Genomic DNA, 16,802 nt, shown 5'->3' on the forward strand with positions numbered 1-16,802 from the left:
TTTTTACATCTTTTTAAAAAAATTAATAAATTATTAATTGTAATTTCATTAGTTTCTTTTAGATATCTACAAATTTTATAAATATTGTTTAGTTATAATTTTCAATAACTATATAATTTTATATGATTTTTTAGTAATTTTATACAAGTTGATTTAATACATTTAACCAAAGTAAACAGATAAATTGTTTATCTAAGATTCAAATTTTAAATATATTACATATATATTATTAAATGTAATTTAAAATAAACAATTTTTTTTTTAATTTTATGCTTAAATAATCAACTTTATATCAAATATTAGTCAAAAATAATAAAATATATGATATTAATAAATTTCATTTTTAATATAATTTAATTTTTAAAAAAATTATCACTGCACATGGTACAGGAAAACAAATAATATTTAAGGTAAACAAAAGTTGCTCAAAAAAAAAGTTAAAACAAAAATTAAATCTACAATTTTTTCTCCGTCTAGTACCATTTAGCAAAGCCGGAAAAAGAAGCATTTTGATTTTTGACTGTTGACTAAAAAGAGAAATAAATCGGTGCATTAATTCTCTGTCTTTTTCCTTATGTCATCTAATTTTATATGCTATACAAACGAAATCGTGGCATCGGCTTATATGGAAGTCGTCCATCTTTGTTTGTTAAAAAAAAAAATTCGATATGACTTTCATGTAAATTATCTACAGTAAACGGGTTAGTTTTACATTTAATCTGATTGTGTTAGAAATGTGACTTTTTCTGGACGGTCGTCCAGTAGAAAAGTAACAAAAAAAACAATATTTTTGATACCTAGACGATATCCATGTAAGTCTTCTCAGGTTAGTTTTGCAACTGAAAAATAAAATAAATTTTTTTTTTCAAGACAACTTACACGGAAGTCGTCCGTCCGCCGACTTACACGGAAGTCGTCCGTCCACCGACTTACATGGAAGTCATCCAAGATAGGCAAGGTTTGACCATAATCTCGGAATAAAAGCATGGACGACTTTCATGTAAGTCGTCTAGAAAAAAATAAATTTTTATGTTTTATTTTTCAATTGCAAAACTAACCTGAGACGACTTACATAAAAATCGTCAAGATATAACAAAATATTAATTTTTTAATTTTCTACTTGACGACTTATGGTAAGTCGTCCAGGAAAAGTTAAATTTCGAACATAATACGATCAAATGTAAAACTAACTCGTTCAACCTAGACGACTTCCATGGAAGTCGTCTCGAATTTTTTTTTTACAAACAAAGATGGACGACTTCCATGTATGTCGTCTCTAAAAACACATTTAAAAGTTAATTACAAAACTAACCTCTACATCGACCAGACGACTTCCATGTAAGTCATCTACAACCAGAAGACTTACCTGGAAATCGTCTGGGCGAATAGATCTGGAAAAAAAAACTGATTTCATAGTTTCAACCAGTGATATAACTTGTTTAGCACATATAAGTCTTCTCCAATCACCCAGAATCTCAAACAAAAGTGATCCACCAAGAATCGTAAGCTTCAATGGCTCTATGAACCATAAAAAAATTTCGAATCAAAATCTTGGGTTTTTTGGATGAATATAGAGAGAAAGTGAAAGAGATGTTGTTTTTAGTTCATAAGAATTGAGAAAGAATAAGTGTAAATGGATTTGAGGTGCATCAAGAGCTTCAAATTAGTTGTTCATGGTGGTTGGTATATTGATGACAATGACAATCTAGTAAATACTTGAAGATGATGAGGTTGAGAGAGTAAAAATATCATTTCTGAAAGAAAAAATACATGAATAATCTAAACTTGTGGGGTGAATAGGGCAAATGAAATGTCCAAAAAAACATAGGTTAATTTTGTGATTGACTTTGAGTTTTGAGTCAATTTTGCAAAAAAACAGTTTATTTTAATAACATAATATATTTTTGATAATATTTTGGTTCATTTAAAAAAAAATATCGAATATGAAATAACATAATCCTATTAGTTGGTGAACATAGAGATTCACCCTAAAGGGTGAAATTAGGGTGAACTCAAGAATAAGTCAACAAAAAATATGATATGGATCTTTGTTAATTATGACATGGTATAAAATTAGTTATGACATAGTTCAATTATAGAAATGAAAAATTTAAAGTAATAAGTAAAACAAGCAAATTAATAACAAAATAAAATATTCATTTGTTTATTGAAATTTATATTTTTTCAATGTTCCAAATGAGAATTTAAATGGTATAAATGTAACTTTACTATATTTAAGTTTTATGAAATAAATTATTTTGGATACCGCTCATATTTATGATTTTATTAAATATAATATATATACATGGTATTATAATTCATGTTTAAGATATAAAATAATAAAATATAGATAAACATATGTAAATAGTTTTACGGTATTTTTTATTCTGTAAATAATATTTTCTGTGGAAACTACTTATATTTTTATCTACAAAATTTATCTACTGTTACAAAAAATATTTTTAAATATATACTATTGCGTTTAAATAATTATATCATTCATTTTAAATAATACCATATATACTATTTACCAATTAATTGTTTTAGTCTAAAATCACTATATGAAAAAATGATGACATAAATTATTTTTAAAATGTGATATATATTGATCATTATTTTACAACAGTAAAAATGTATAAAAATTATTATTTCATAAAAATAAAATTATTCATTTAAACTAAATGCATAAACTAAGTAGAATCTCAATTAAAAATAATTACTTTTTAGTTTAAAAATGAAAAAATAATTAAATAAAATTAATATAATAAATTATTTTAAAAAAGTTATTATGTTTGCGCATGGCATAGGAAAACACATAGTTAATGTTTAAAATTAGAAGTCTATTAATTAAAAAGTCCATCAGCATCCAAAAATAACATGCAGTACCAAGTACTGACCAAGGTTGTATTGAAGTTTCATCGGATGTCCACTTCCCGCTCAGAACCTCGTGGAAGTTTATGGAATCTCGCTTTCAAAACGCTTATAAAATATTTTCTTTAAACAACGTTTGAAGCTTATGATTCCATTTTGGAATCACACTTCTATTTTTTTTTGAGAAAAACACAATGTCATAAATCAATAAAAAATATAAAATTATAGTTTTTAATTTATATAAAATCCAAATTTTAATAACAACAAAGTAGAGAAAATATAAATATAAAAATATGAAAACTAATACTATAAATTATATTTATCCATTGAGGTTTTTATTAAAGATATATATATATATATATAATATTCAAATATATTTTTCCAATTATTTATGAAGTATTAAAAATAATTAATATAATAATTTCTTTTAAACTTAAGTTATGTGTATTTTCACAATTTTAATATGAAATCATTTCAAAATTATTATAAATGAATAAATGTTGTATTTTAAATGTAAATCATATAAGTTGTAGTTTTAAAATTTATATAATTTTCTTATATTTTAATGTATATATATATATGGATATACGCGTACGTAGCCAATTCCTAATTTTTTAAAAGATCTTGCTTTTGCCTTTGTATACACTTTCGCTTCCACGTATCTGTTTTCGTTTCCTCGTAATATAGGTACTGACTTGCTTTACGGTATTAATATGATAAGTTATGAAGAAAAAATAGAACAACCATGTCTTAAGTTAAAAAAAAAGCGTACTGGTAATTTTAAAATTATAAAAAAATAAGTTACAGCATATAATAGTGTTACTTGTTTTAGTTTACAAACAAAAGGAAGAATGCGGTTGATACACAACCTCTTTTTCAGGGTTGTAACACTTGTAATTAAGATCCAAATTACCAACCAGTAGGTAGTAATTAACTACTAGTTTTAAATAAAGAGCAAATTGCATCTAGTCGGAATAGTAAAGAGAATCACTGCTCAGGCGGTTAATTTCCGTTTTAAGATAGAGCTACGGCCCCGGGTTCGATACCTAATCATTTAAAAATAGTAAAATATATAGTCCCACCCGTGTTCCTTTTCTAGTCCATCACCTCTGCAACTCTCTCTCTGTTTCTTTTAAGTAGATTACCACTTCCTATTCAATCAAAATACCTCCGGTGGTAGATTAATTCCGCCCTAGTTTTCAAAACAGAGTCTTTTAAAATCTTGATGCCAAATGAATTACAACTTACTAATTAGGGAAGACAAATTTGCTTTACCTTTGTTTGGGATGTCCACTAAAGGCTTACCGTAAACAGAAACTTCTTTATTTCAATTGTTTTTATTTTCTTGGTCTTTCTTCCCCTGAAACATTATGATCCGTTGATCGAACCCTAACAAAAGAACAAGAGAAAGCTTGAATTACACCGTCTCCTTCTCATTGTGGTGAGTTCCTCTCTCTCTAATCGCTCATGATTGAAGTTTGGACCTTTTTCTAAAAAAATTTGTGAATTGAATGTAAAATTGTATTTGAAAACGAAAAAGAAAACTGTTTCTATACAACATTTGTCTGAGAGTTTGTTGAGTTCTAAACTGATCATATCTTCTATCTCCCAGGGATTTGATGAACATGATGCTACGCTCGAATTACACTGTCTCCTTCTCATTGTGGTGAGTTCCTCTCTCTCTAATCGTTCATGATTGAAGTTTGGACCTTTTGTTAATTTTTTTTGTGAATTGAATGTAAAATTGTATTTGAAACTCATGTACGTAGTATGTATGCATATTATCTATTGAAAACGGTATACTTCCTTTACTAATAAATCTTGATCTGTTTTATTTTGCTTTCAGGTAACCAACTGTTGAGTCCGGCATGTCTCGGTCAGATATGAGTTCGAGACCGGATCTAGCGAAGTTCAGAAGTCTCTGCCTTGTAATCTGTTTCTTGGCTGTGGTTACCTCGGCACGTGTGAGTCCGAGAAGAAATTTGGATTCTCCGGATCTCAGAATCGCTACTCTGTTTGCTATAGCTGAAGATGTAGGTTTACCGCATGTACATGCAGAGAGTTGGGTAGGAAATGATACTTGTCAACAATGGTACGGGATTTCCTGTACAGATGGTGTCATCACGGCGATAGCCTTTATAAACTCCAATCTGACAGGTATCATATCTCCCAGATTCGCAGAGCTCAGTTCTCTGAGTGAAATTGATCTGGCTCATAACAGACTTACCGGCATCATCCCTCTCGAGCTTCTTACCAAGTTGAAGAAACTGGTCATTCTTGATGTTTCCTATAATGACCTGCATGGTAAAATTCCAAAGGTTAGGAAAGAGGTTGTATTTGCTGAAGGCAACACGCAGATTGAGAAGGATCGGGTTATCTCGAGACAGTCTTTCGTTTGGATTGGTATTGGGATAGGGTTTCTGCTCGCTGGAGTAATAGGAGTTCTATATTACTATCTGGTGATTAGAAAGAAGAGTTCTGCTATGGAGACAGAACCAGAAACGATTGAACTACAAGCTCAGCCATCTAGTGTCGTGGTAGCTGCTGACGACAACATGATTCCCTTTCATATTCTCAGGGAAGCTACTTCTGACTTCAGTGATGGTAACCTCATCGGTAGAGGTGGGTTTTCACTTGTGTACAAGGGCACACTATCTGATGGAACTGACATCGCAGTCAAGAGAATGGGAAAAGATGACCCTTTGATTGGTATCGACACCTTCAAGTGTGAAGTCAGTGTGTTAAGTAAGATCCATCATCGCAATCTAGTGGTTCTACTAGGGTACTCTATCGAAGGAGAAGAGAGACTACTTGTTTATCAGTTGATGCATCAGGGCCCGTTGAGCAAACACCTATATCACCCGAGGGATCATGGATTGGAACCCCTAGACTGGAATAAGCGGCTTAAGATTGCCCTTGATGTTGCTAGAGGGATCGAGTATCTGCACACATTGTCTCGGCAAAACAGAAGTTACATTCACCGAGATTTAAAACCTTCAAATATTCTTCTGGGAGATGACTTGCGAGCCAGGGTATCTGATTTCGGTTTAGTCCGGTCAACAGCTGAAGGCAAAGATTCATTCACTACCGAGAAATCCGCTGGAACAATTGGTTACCTTCCACCTGAATACACAAGTATAGTCTTTTATTTTTTTCTCAAGTCAAATATCTAAACATATTTTACTATTTTGTAATATATTTGTTTTACTAGACAAATGACATTCATTTATTACAGTGACAGGACGGATTACCAGAAAACTGGATGTCTACAGTTTCGGAGTGGTTTTGATGGAGCTACTAACAGGACAAAAAGCCCTCGACAAAAAACGATCTGAAGATCCCCAGATATCTCTCTGGTTCATGAACCTGGTCAAAGAAGCCTCCTGCGAAATTGTGATCGATAAGACCATTCAAATCACTGAAGACAACCGAGGCAGCATTTCTGAAGTGGCTAAACTGGCCAGTCACTGTTGCGCCAAAACTCCCGAGCAGAGACCCGAGATGAGCTATGCTGTCGCTGTGCTTGCCTCGTTGACCGAACAATGGAAACCCAGTGAAGTTGGAGAGACGAAAGATGAGTTTCTTGAAGAACTTGGAAAGAAGTGGCATGAGCAGCACACGCTGGAGGGAACTAGTGGTACGAGCAGCGCATGGCAGGAGTAGACCAACAAAACACAAGTCTGGAAGTTCAGCAACAGCTTGTAAAGCTGATAAGAAGCTTCAGTTTTACACAAGTAAGCTCTGATTGCAAATGGGTGTTTGTATGTCTTAAAAGTTGTAAAATTATTTACGAAATTGTTTGTTAATGCAGAGGTCAAAGATACACTTACTTCTTTGTCTGTCCCATAGGAGATTGGTAAGGTAAGCACCATTCTTAAATAAACTTTCGTTATTTATCCCAATTGCCGCTAAAGTAGTAATCTCTGTCTGGACGGTTGCGGTACTGCAATCCGAGTAGTGTTTTGTTCTTGGTCTTGCTACAGATTTATGTTTTGTCAGCCACTTGTACAATTAGTGTTTACATTCGAGTCTTTGAGTGTCAAGTTTGAAAGCTTTGAACCTTTTTATTATGGTTATTGTTCAGAAGAAGAAAACTAAAGGCGAATAATCTTTTCCTGCCCTCTCCGACTTTCTTCCAGAATTTGCAAAAGGCATCAAGAGCTCGTGTATGTCTCCACTTTCATTGTTGCTTAAACTATCTTTGTTGTGATCTGAAAAGGGTTGTATTGTGTGTGTGTGTAGTTTGAAGGAAGGGGAAAAGACTGAACAAGGTTCTAGACCATCCAACTTTTCAAGCCGATCCATTTGGTTCTATATTTCAGCACCTGCAGAATGAACAGCCACCAGTGGTAGAAGAGAAACCAAAGAAAGATATATATGTACATGATGAGTGTGGATCCCGAAAATGCTCCTGATCAGCCTGAGTAAGTTTCTTTTCTCTAAAGTTTCTTGTGTGAGTCAAGAGCTTTGTAAAAGGAGTTTATTATATACCAATAAAATAGATTTTACACTTTGCATCATAACTTATGGTACTTGAATGTTGTTGTACATTAACAGATACATTGAGATAGGGATAGAATCTGGACTTCCAGTGGCACTCAACGGGAAGTCTCTCTCTCTCTCTCTCTCCAGCCACCCTTCTCTCCGAGCTTAACACAAAAGGAGGGAAACACGGCATAGGCCGGATATGGACATGGTCATGCATAAGCCGTCCAAACAAATCCTGTAACAACCCCACGCTTAGACTGAGAAAAAAATTAGAAGCACTCTCATGTAAAGAAAATCTTGAATCTGAACGTGAGAGAGGACCACATGAATGAAGAGTGTGGTTATAGCTGCTTCATTGCTTACATGTAAAACTGCTGTACACTCCCACCAATTCATAGCCAAACCAATTGACTGTTCTGCATCTCGCCATAAAATGCAGAGTCTGATCTCAAAGCCAAGGATACCTTTGTGCACAGGCTTGCAAGATAACCAAAATATTCTCTCTGCACCCACTTGTGGCAACAGCGTAAGTGACACTACGTCGATGGTCTGAATTGTCTTGTATCTCCAACGATGCCACACTTGATATTCAGGTCTAGTAGACTTGTGTACAAGATAACGGCATGTTCTTGAGTTACGCCAGTCACTGCATCAAATGTCAGGAAACTTGGTGTTGTTTCTTCATGTAGACTCATGTCAATTTTCATATGTGTGGCATGCAGCTGATTTGCTGGAGACGTTTTCACGGCCAAGAACAATGAAGAACATGAAGTTTCCTTCCATTTGATGATCCAAGCCGCTTCTTTCCATTCCCACCAAACTGGTCCTCAAAAAGACTGAATGCGAACTTTTCTGGATGCCTCTGGAACCATATCAATACCATGAAACACAATGTCTGTCTGGTTCAATGCCTTTTTCTCAAACTTGAATCCTTCCCATGTCTCAAATCAGTGGTACGGCTCAATTTGTTTCACTTGGTGAGTATATCTCAAGAACAGTGACATGATTCGATTTGCCACACTTGGTGATGCTATCATCTGCACTATATTTCTCTCTCCTTTGAACATCTTCCCTGAGCGAAGTGGATTCATCTTTGTACAACAGCTCATAGCAGAACCACACCATTACAGAGAATATGATCGCAATTATCAACAATCAATACACACCAGCTCGATAACCTAACTGAGAATCCTTCCGGTTTCGTTCTAGATTGGGAAACAATACCTCCTGAGAATTCAATTCGGTGTCGGAGGAGCTTCTCTCGTTCGCAAGTCACCTAACTGTCACTAACGCGACTTCGAAGATTCCGATGTCCGCCTCTGGTGAAAATCACCGCCACTCTCATGCGAGTTCGTCTTCTGCATCATCGTCAAACCACCGCAGCCACAAGCTTCGCTTCCTCCAATCTCAACGGCAAACCTGTGGTTTCCTCCACAGTCTTTACTTCTTTCTTCTTCTTGTCCAGCTTGGATGCCACATCATCACAAACCTGAGGGACGTGAGATACAAATAATTTCGAGAGATCATGGGTCAAATAACTATATCGAAATTTATTACATTTTTTGCTCATGAAAGGAACCATTAATTAATCAGTAGTATTCTATGTTTTTTTCGGATACATATATTTATCCACTCTCAAAAATATATTTTACTACTATCTTGGAACATTTTCGATATATACAAAAAATGAATTGAGATTGCTAAAGAGATTGACATAATAAATAAACGAGTGAAAAAAAAAAGTCAACCTAGACAAATAGGGCCAAGGCGAGACTAAGGTAAAAAGGTTGATTTATAATTTTCTTTGCTCTCTAATTTCATTTACACATATCTTGCGCTTGACCCCTATTTTCTGTTTTCTCTTCCTTTTGTCTAAAGTTCCTCTCTACATCCTCATTTTAGTGCAAGGAATGGCAATGCACATATATATGTGTGTGTATATGCTATTTCTTATTCATCACCAAAAATACAATTTAAATGTGAGCCAGAATCGTTTTACTCAAAATTTAAACATTGATTTGATTATTGTACAAACAAACGAGGCCCAGAATGAAATATTATGCTCATAAATTGTAAGAACTCATAATATGGGGGAGTAAATCAAAGATTTAAGATTTATGAAGCCCGCAATACAAAATTTCGTTTGTCTTCACTACTGAATATATAAATTAAAAATATTTCGCGTAGGAAAAAGACATAACACAGACGAAGACTTGGTCGGTGAGAAGACTTTTCTTATTTTTGTAGATTTATCACGTCACCCTCCCGATTGAACACAAAATTAGGGTTTCATTTTTCCCCCTTTTCGATTTGCTTCTTCCCCTTTCATAGCCGCCTCATGATGATTCCTCCCTCCTCTTCTTCCTGAATTTTGCAGATTTTCTCTCTCTTTAATTTAGAATAAAAATGGGAAAGTTTTGTTGCTTCACTTCCCCTTCCAAGGTAAAGTTGATTGGATCTTCCAGAAACATAAAGAACCTTCCTTTGCTATGATTTTGTCGTGTTGTAAGTAAAAAGGTTTAAGCTTTCTCTGTTCTGTTTTTTGTTTTGTTCTTACAAGGTTGTGGGTCGATCTGGTAAAGGAAGAAGTGACGAAGGGTTGATCAAGTACGGTTTCAGTCTAGTGAAAGGCAAAGCTAACCATCCCATGGAGGATTATCACGTCGCTAACTTCATCAACATCCAAGACCACGAGCTAGGTCTCTTCGCTATCTACGACGGTCACATGGGTGATACTGTCCCTGCCTACTTGCAGAAGCACCTCTTCTCCAACATCCTCAAGGAGGTACAAAAGTGATTACTTAAAAAGAGATTGTGTTTAGTAGTACACTTATGATCATGGGATGATGATGATGATGATGATGATGTTTCAGGGAGAGTTTTGGGTTGATCCACGAAGGTCTATAGCAAAGGCTTACGAGAAGACGGACCAAGCCATTCTTTCGAATAGTTCTGACTTGGGACGCGGCGGGTCTACGGCTGTCACGGCTATATTGATCAATGGGAGGAAGCTGTGGGTAGCTAACGTTGGTGATTCACGAGCGGTTCTTTCGAAAGGAGGTAGGGCAGTGCAGATGAGTACGGATCATGAGCCACGTGCTGAACGGTCGAGTATTGAGGATAGAGGTGGATTTGTATCCAATCTACCAGGTAAAATAGAAGAGAAAGTCATCTGCTTTGAGTAACAATTCTTTGATCAGTAGTGTATGTAATGAGTTGTTGTGATTAATAATAATAAATAGGTGATGTTCCTCGGGTGAATGGTCAGTTAGCGGTGTCTCGTGCCTTTGGAGATAAGGGACTTAAGACACATCTGAGTTCAGAGCCTGACATTAGAGATGTTGTTGTAGATAGCCAGACGGATGTTCTTCTCCTGGCCAGTGATGGCATTTGGAAGGTAGTTTAATTAATCGCATCTGTTTATGTTTTTTTTTTATAAAAATACTAATTTTGAATTTGTGAAGGTGATGACAAATGAGGAGGCGATGGAGATAGCTAAAAGGGTGAAAGATCCACAGAAGGCGGCCAAGGAGCTAACAGCTGAAGCGTTGAGAAGAGAGAGTAAAGACGACATATCTTGTGTCGTGGTCCGTTTCAGATGACAAACTCTGGATTTGATTCTGACACTGATGATTTTGGTTCCGGTTTGGACCGGTCTAAAGTGCGTTCGTTGTTATGTAAATTGTTTGTTTAAAGAGGAGTTGGTGGGGATGGGGATTTGATTTGTTGATTTTAATCATCGTGATATAATAATATTAGTAGGCCTTATTTTGAATGTTATTATATATGTGGAAGTACTTTTTTGATTTGTTATAAATATTGGGTTGATTTGTTGTCACGGTGCGGAGGAGAAAATAAAGTAGAGCGTGTGACATTTGCAAGGAGATACAACAACAAAACTGAGTGATAAAATCAGATTATATCAAACATCATAGGAGAGAGTTGGAGATAGGCAATGTTTTAATGTTATAGAACGTCAATGATCGGAAAACATCATCAAGAAAGACCTAAGATAAAAGAGAATTACAGATACAAAACCATTCAACGTAAGAAAAAGGAGATTGCCTCCTTCCTCTGGGAGGTCTGCAGTCTCTGCAGTCCATAAGGCGAGATTGTCACTAAGTTTCTGCATGATACGAGTGATGTCCTTGTATGGTTGCTCGTTTAGGCTGTCAAGCTCAGCGATTGCATCATCCAATGCTTGCTTAGTCAATTGGATTGCACTGTACAAACAAACACATAGTTTCAAACTGTTAAGAAAGTGTGACACAAGCGATTGATTATGTTGTAAGTTATAAAATAATTTCCAAAACCTTTCAGGAGAGTTTAAGATCTCATGGTAGAAAACCGAAAAGTTCAGCGCCAAGCCAAGTCTAAGTGGATGTGTGGGTGCCAAACCAGTCTCTGCAGCAGCAACAGCAGCCTACGTACCCAAAAAAAAAAAAAAAAAACCAAACCTTTATTATATCGAGTGCATGCTCTAAAAAAAAAAAAACACAATCCCATGTAGTACCTACCTTATATGCTTCAAGAGATTGATCTCCAGCTTCCTTACGTTCAGCACCAGAACTAAACTCTGCCAGATAGCGATAATAATCTCCTTTCCTAATATAGAAAGAACATTATTTAAAAGTAAAGCCAACAAGGATGACTCACAATGTGTAGCAAAATACGGTAGATTCCACAGTGGTAGACGATGGGAGGAGGACAGGAGGTGCTTGTCAATGACAGACAAGATGTCATTACAGACTTTAGCAATCTCATCTTCAACTCTTTTGCAATAATTCTTAATCCTCTTGACATTTTCCTCGTTTTCCTTGGACCATTCCTTGTGCTCGACGGAAGATAGTGTTCTCCAAAAATTTCTCTTTGCGCCAATCACAGTCCTGTACCCAACAGACACGAGATTCCTCTCCTCCAACGTGAGCTCCACATCAAGCTCAGCAACTTTCTTCATCGCCTCAACCATCTCTGCACAAAGCAACTCTCAGATCAAATGCTTCCATGTTTCATACTAAAGGCAGTAAAGAGAGGAGATCTTGATGAGAATCCAATACCATCGTATCGTCCGGTTTGCTCGGAGAGCTTCGCCAAGTATATTTGTTTTTCTCTGTCCTTCTCCATGGCTGCTGCTTCTGCTTTTGTCTTCTTCTTCAATTGTATTTCCTCTTTTAACTAAAAAACGTTTACAAAGAGAGTTCATATTTAATTTATACACAATCTTGAAAGCCATATATAGCTAGAGCTCATAGACACATGGCTCAATCTCAACACTCCATTCAAAGAATCAATGGCTGAAAATCCGTTTGTACGTACAGCTTCACCCCATTATCACTCCGACGTCATCTGTCCTTTGCTTTTGTTGACTCCTCCATTCTCTGATTTCAAAACACGACCGACCGTTGCACGGGTAAAACACTTGTAGATGGGCCTTTTGTTTCATTATTGGGCTTGTCTTCGTCGTGGCCCACCTGTGCCTTTTCTTTTGTAGTGACTTAAATGATCTCAAGTTTTGAAATTATAAAATTGAAACCTCAACGTTTTCAGTTTTACACATAAATAGCATCAACTAATGATTTTTCAATTTAACCCATTAAATACGCAACTCATTGTTAAAACTTCGAGAAATTTTGAACAATTTTAACTTCGTTTTTCTTCGCTATGTACTTATGAAGAAACTCTACCTCGCTGAATTATTGGCCTTATCGAATTTGGAATTGAACCGGTTATACCAAATTATCAATCCAATTGCGACGTATTAGGATCTAGTTATTGTGGGCTTTTAAAGAGTCCCATATCGTTGGCGTATTGTAATGACTAATGAGTTTTCAAAAGATGTCGACTTGGTCTTGGCATCTACTCATGTGGACTTACTTGCATCTGCTTTGACTGTTTCTCTTACTATAAAAATGACAAAAAAATTCCTTATAAATCATTTGGTTTGAGCTTTGAAGACGCTGACGAGGTAGGTTTACGCCCTCACATAATGTAAATTAGCTTCTTGCCAAAATAAAGAGAATTGAATTTGGGACTATTGGAAATAGAAAAAAATATTGGGGTGAGAGACGCTCGAACTCTCGACCTCAGGATCACTCAATAGCTATGAGACCTACGCGCTAGCCAACTGCGCCACCACCCCTTGTTGTTGGTATCGACCTTTATTAATTATTTTACTTAATTTAAACTTCTTTGTGTTACGACGTCAAAGCTGAACTTTCCAGTGAATTGGCTAATATTTCTTGTGGTGTTTGTTCAGTGACAAGTGACAAGTGACAACAGAGGTTGCGGGCCGCCCGCAATATATTTAACGTGAAATTTAAGTTTCTTATTAAGTCAATTTTGAAAGATACTTATGTATAAAACGTTAAGTTAAAACCATTTGAATTTTTTATTGATATACATGGTAAAGTTTTGCATACCATAAATAATATGTTAAATTAATATATTATTTTGTAAATAAAAATTTTATTATTATTTTTACATTACAAAATTATATCCTAGATAGTTAAAAACAAAAAAAGTATTTCATATGTTGAGTTACTTTAAGAGTTTTCTGTTTTTAAATGATTTTTCAAGTGCTATTAAAATAAGTTTACTCTAAGAATAAATTTTATAAACAATAATAAAATCTTATTAGAGATATTCTTACAAAAGCAATGACCAAGGGATGACCAAGGCCATATTATTTTTTAAATAAGTATTCCATTCCTTTCCGAGAGTAAGATTTTTAGAACAAAATTTTATGTTCTAATATGTAAGATGTTTTCATATTTCTAGGTAGCTTTACCTTTATCAAAATCTGTGTTATCAATCAAATTTAATATTTATCGTTCGTAATTGGTTGAATAGTTTTTAATTTATAGTTTTAATAATATTTTTTAGATAAAAAAATAATTTAATATGCATGTTTTACTTAAGTATTACATAACTGTCAAGCTTAGTTGACAAGCAACTGTAGAAGAAATTAAACCAAATCTTCCTTCGATTTAGATGAAAGGCTAGCTCGGTGGCTCGCTCTAGCCACGCCCTAAGAGAACCTTGTCAACAACCATCTGGAAATTTAACTCCGACGAACCACGCTTAGGCTCAGTCGCTTCCTCTGCCAAGAGCCGCCACTTCTCCGCCTTCTCCCTCATTTTCTTTCCTTTCTCTCCATCCATCAGCTCTCTAACCACCGCGTCAACCTCCTCCCTCTTCACATCTCCACCGATCTCCATCCCCACCTCCCACTCGTCACGACAGAACTTACAGTTCGTTTGTTGCTCAGCAAAGAACGGCCAACACACCATCGGAACTCCACCGCAAAGACTCTCCAAAGTCGAGTTCCACCCACTATGCGTTAAAAACCCTCCTATCGCCGGATGAGACAGAACTTTCTCCTGAGGACACCAAGTCGCTATCATCCTCCTCTCCGCTGTCTCCGTCAAAAACTCTGTTGGAACAACAGCCAGTTCACCATCAACTAGGTCCGGTCTGATCACCCACAAGAAATCTTTCCCTGTCGCTGCTAAGCCCCAAGCAAACTCCACGAGGTGTTTCGCGCTCATCACGGTTATGCTACCGAAGTTTACGTAAACAACGCTATTTCTAGGCTTATTGTCGAGCCAGTCCACACACTTTGTATCTTCTCTCCAGAGATTCGACCCCATGTGTCCGATCTCGGTATCTTTATCGATATCCCGGTTCACTAGTAGATGGAGCGGTCCAATAAAGTACACAGGAGGTGTAATGGATTGAATAGCTTGTATGGTGTCATGCTCGAGATCATCGAATGTGTTGAGAATGATAGCAGAAGCACGTTTGACTCGGTCAACCTCATGGAGAAAACAATTGAGCATTATGTCGTCGCGATTAGTCGCACGGATGAAGCTTGGGATGTCCTTTAGTCTTAGGTTTTTCATCGTTGGAATCCAATCTATTTCTGTGTCTAAGCAATTCTCATCTGCAAAAAAAAACACCACTATTTTATTAGTAATCGATATGTATCATCAATAAATAAGAAAACAGTGTATTCATATGCAAAGTTTGTTACAAATTTTCTAGCAAAAAAAAAAAAAGCTTTGTTACAAATAAAATGGTGGTTTTAAAAATATTTGACACCATAACACTGATTATATATCATTGCATACCTTTTATTGGGCATAGCCCCTTTTCGACCAAACGGTCGAAGTATAGATAAGCCAAGAAGCCACAAGCACTTGTGGTCCAGAAAAGAACATTCGGGACACCGAGCTCCTCCGCAGCGTCAAGAGTGAAAGTCATCAAACCGTCTGACACAATACATGTCACCGGAGGAACATCATCTCGAGCGTTGATCCGCTGAAGAAGTTCCTTGAACGGAGCCAGACAGTTCGTCATGGTGGACTCGCAAAGAGAAGGGACATCCTGCATCCTATCCCCATCGGTCTCCGCTAGACCGTCAGGGATAGACTCGAACCGGAACGAAGGAACACCGTCGAGCGCTTTGGCACCACGTGACCGGAGGAGACGGTTGTGGTTGTAAACGTTGTTTACGAAGGTGACGTGGAAGCCTTTGGCGTGGAGGAGTTTAGCCGCTTTCATCATCGGGTTGATGTGGCCTTGAGCAGGGAAAGGCACGCAAACTACGTGTGGTTTTTGTCCGTTAGAAACTGCATGAGATGCCATTTCTTTTCTCAGTGTGCCAAGGAGAGATGAAAGATGGATATGAATGTGAGTGATCTGCGAACGATTTTGCTACACTTTATAAGACTCCACCATGAGAAGGCGAGAACATTAGATTCTTCCACGTCGAAAAATTACGTGCCACTTGCGATCTCGCGATATTTATGAAATTGATTACTATGCTGCCACAAAACAAAATTAATATGGTTGTGTACAAGTTGAGTGTACAGTAGTAGTCTGTAAGTAAAATAAAATGCAGACTAGTGACCCTAAGGTAATAACTCGTGAAAGTAATGGTTATCTAACTCCCAACTTCGTGGAATAAATTTAGGTCTAGGACCACCTGATCTATTAGTGGTTTTTGTTTAAAATTGCTAGAATATATAAGCATGTATTAGTAAAACAAATATCGGCTTAACTCCTAATTAGTCACCAAACAATCGGTAAGGCACTAGGTCTGATTCTAGCACCTGATTAGCGTTTAGCAACGATACATATAACGTGGATGAGCTAAAACTTGAATAGTTATAAACTATTCAGTTTTTTTCATGTTATTATCTCCCTTCAATTTGTTTCCCAAGGTATTACTGCATGTATTTTCTATAATGTTTACATCTCTATGTGTCTCTCTCACACACATAGAAAGTAATACTTTTTGAAATATAATTTTATTTTTCTAACATCTTAATAAATATAAATCTTAACTGAAAATTTTATAAGGTGTAAGTATAACAGTGAGATAATCACTAGAAATAACATACTCCCTCCTGTTTTCGAAAGTAAGATTTTTTTTCTTGTTT

The 16,802-nt window shown here is 35.9% G+C and overlaps 5 protein-coding genes and 1 long non-coding RNA gene across 7 annotated transcripts; 3 read left to right on the forward strand and 3 right to left on the reverse strand.

Moving 5' to 3' along the window:
- Window positions 1–3,824: 3,824 nt before the first annotated feature.
- Window positions 3,825–7,563, forward strand: LOC111198265 (receptor-like kinase TMK2). Of its 2 annotated transcripts, XM_022710974.2 has the most exons (7): window positions 3,825–4,312; window positions 4,484–4,537; window positions 4,718–6,605; window positions 6,683–6,732; window positions 6,956–7,037; window positions 7,114–7,295; window positions 7,429–7,563. In XM_022710974.2, exon 3 carries the CDS (start codon window positions 4,740–4,742, stop codon window positions 6,042–6,044), a length of 1,305 nt encoding a protein of 434 aa, XP_022566695.1. In that variant the 5' UTR covers window positions 3,825–4,312; window positions 4,484–4,537; window positions 4,718–4,739; the 3' UTR covers window positions 6,045–6,605; window positions 6,683–6,732; window positions 6,956–7,037; window positions 7,114–7,295; window positions 7,429–7,563. The 2 variants fall into 2 exon arrangements, with proteins under 2 accessions (XP_022566695.1, XP_048622474.1); XM_048766517.1 differs by having other exon boundaries at window positions 3,825–6,605.
- On the forward strand, window positions 6,160–6,534 carry LOC106425907 (receptor protein kinase TMK1). Its single transcript, XM_022710982.1, has one exon. The coding sequence runs from the start codon at window positions 6,160–6,162 to the stop codon at window positions 6,532–6,534; it is 375 nt and encodes a 124-aa protein (XP_022566703.1).
- Window positions 7,338–9,380, reverse strand: LOC125591739. Its single transcript, XR_007327852.1, has 2 exons — window positions 7,723–9,380; window positions 7,338–7,594 (listed from the first exon to the last, which is right to left on the reverse strand). It is a non-coding gene; the product is annotated as an uncharacterized LOC125591739 (long non-coding RNA).
- Window positions 9,381–9,560: 180 nt separating this feature from the next.
- Window positions 9,561–11,197, forward strand: LOC106425971 (probable protein phosphatase 2C 9). Its single transcript, XM_022710986.1, has 6 exons — window positions 9,561–9,645; window positions 9,737–9,801; window positions 9,920–10,144; window positions 10,233–10,509; window positions 10,602–10,756; window positions 10,824–11,197. The coding sequence occupies exons 2-6, from the start codon at window positions 9,766–9,768 to the stop codon at window positions 10,959–10,961; spliced, it is 831 nt and encodes a 276-aa protein (XP_022566707.1). The 5' UTR covers window positions 9,561–9,645; window positions 9,737–9,765; the 3' UTR covers window positions 10,962–11,197.
- A 137-nt stretch (window positions 11,198–11,334) lies between these two features.
- On the reverse strand, window positions 11,335–12,328 carry LOC111211224 (14-3-3-like protein GF14 epsilon). Its single transcript, XM_048766912.1, has 4 exons — window positions 12,033–12,328; window positions 11,877–11,964; window positions 11,673–11,782; window positions 11,335–11,582 (listed from the first exon to the last, which is right to left on the reverse strand). The coding sequence occupies exons 1-4, from the start codon at window positions 12,326–12,328 to the stop codon at window positions 11,336–11,338; spliced, it is 741 nt and encodes a 246-aa protein (XP_048622869.1). The 3' UTR covers window position 11,335.
- Window positions 12,329–14,233: 1,905 nt separating this feature from the next.
- LOC106425979 (UDP-glycosyltransferase 85A5-like) lies at window positions 14,234–16,275 on the reverse strand. Its single transcript, XM_013866694.3, has 2 exons — window positions 15,489–16,275; window positions 14,234–15,301 (listed from the first exon to the last, which is right to left on the reverse strand). The coding sequence occupies exons 1-2, from the start codon at window positions 16,003–16,005 to the stop codon at window positions 14,376–14,378; spliced, it is 1,443 nt and encodes a 480-aa protein (XP_013722148.2). The 5' UTR covers window positions 16,006–16,275; the 3' UTR covers window positions 14,234–14,375.
- Between the last annotated feature and the right edge of the window lie 527 nt (window positions 16,276–16,802).

Source organism: Brassica napus, chromosome C8 (assembly GCF_020379485.1).
Source record: "Brassica napus cultivar Da-Ae chromosome C8, Da-Ae, whole genome shotgun sequence".
In the NCBI taxonomy this organism is placed as follows: Eukaryota; Viridiplantae; Streptophyta; class Magnoliopsida; order Brassicales; family Brassicaceae; genus Brassica; species Brassica napus.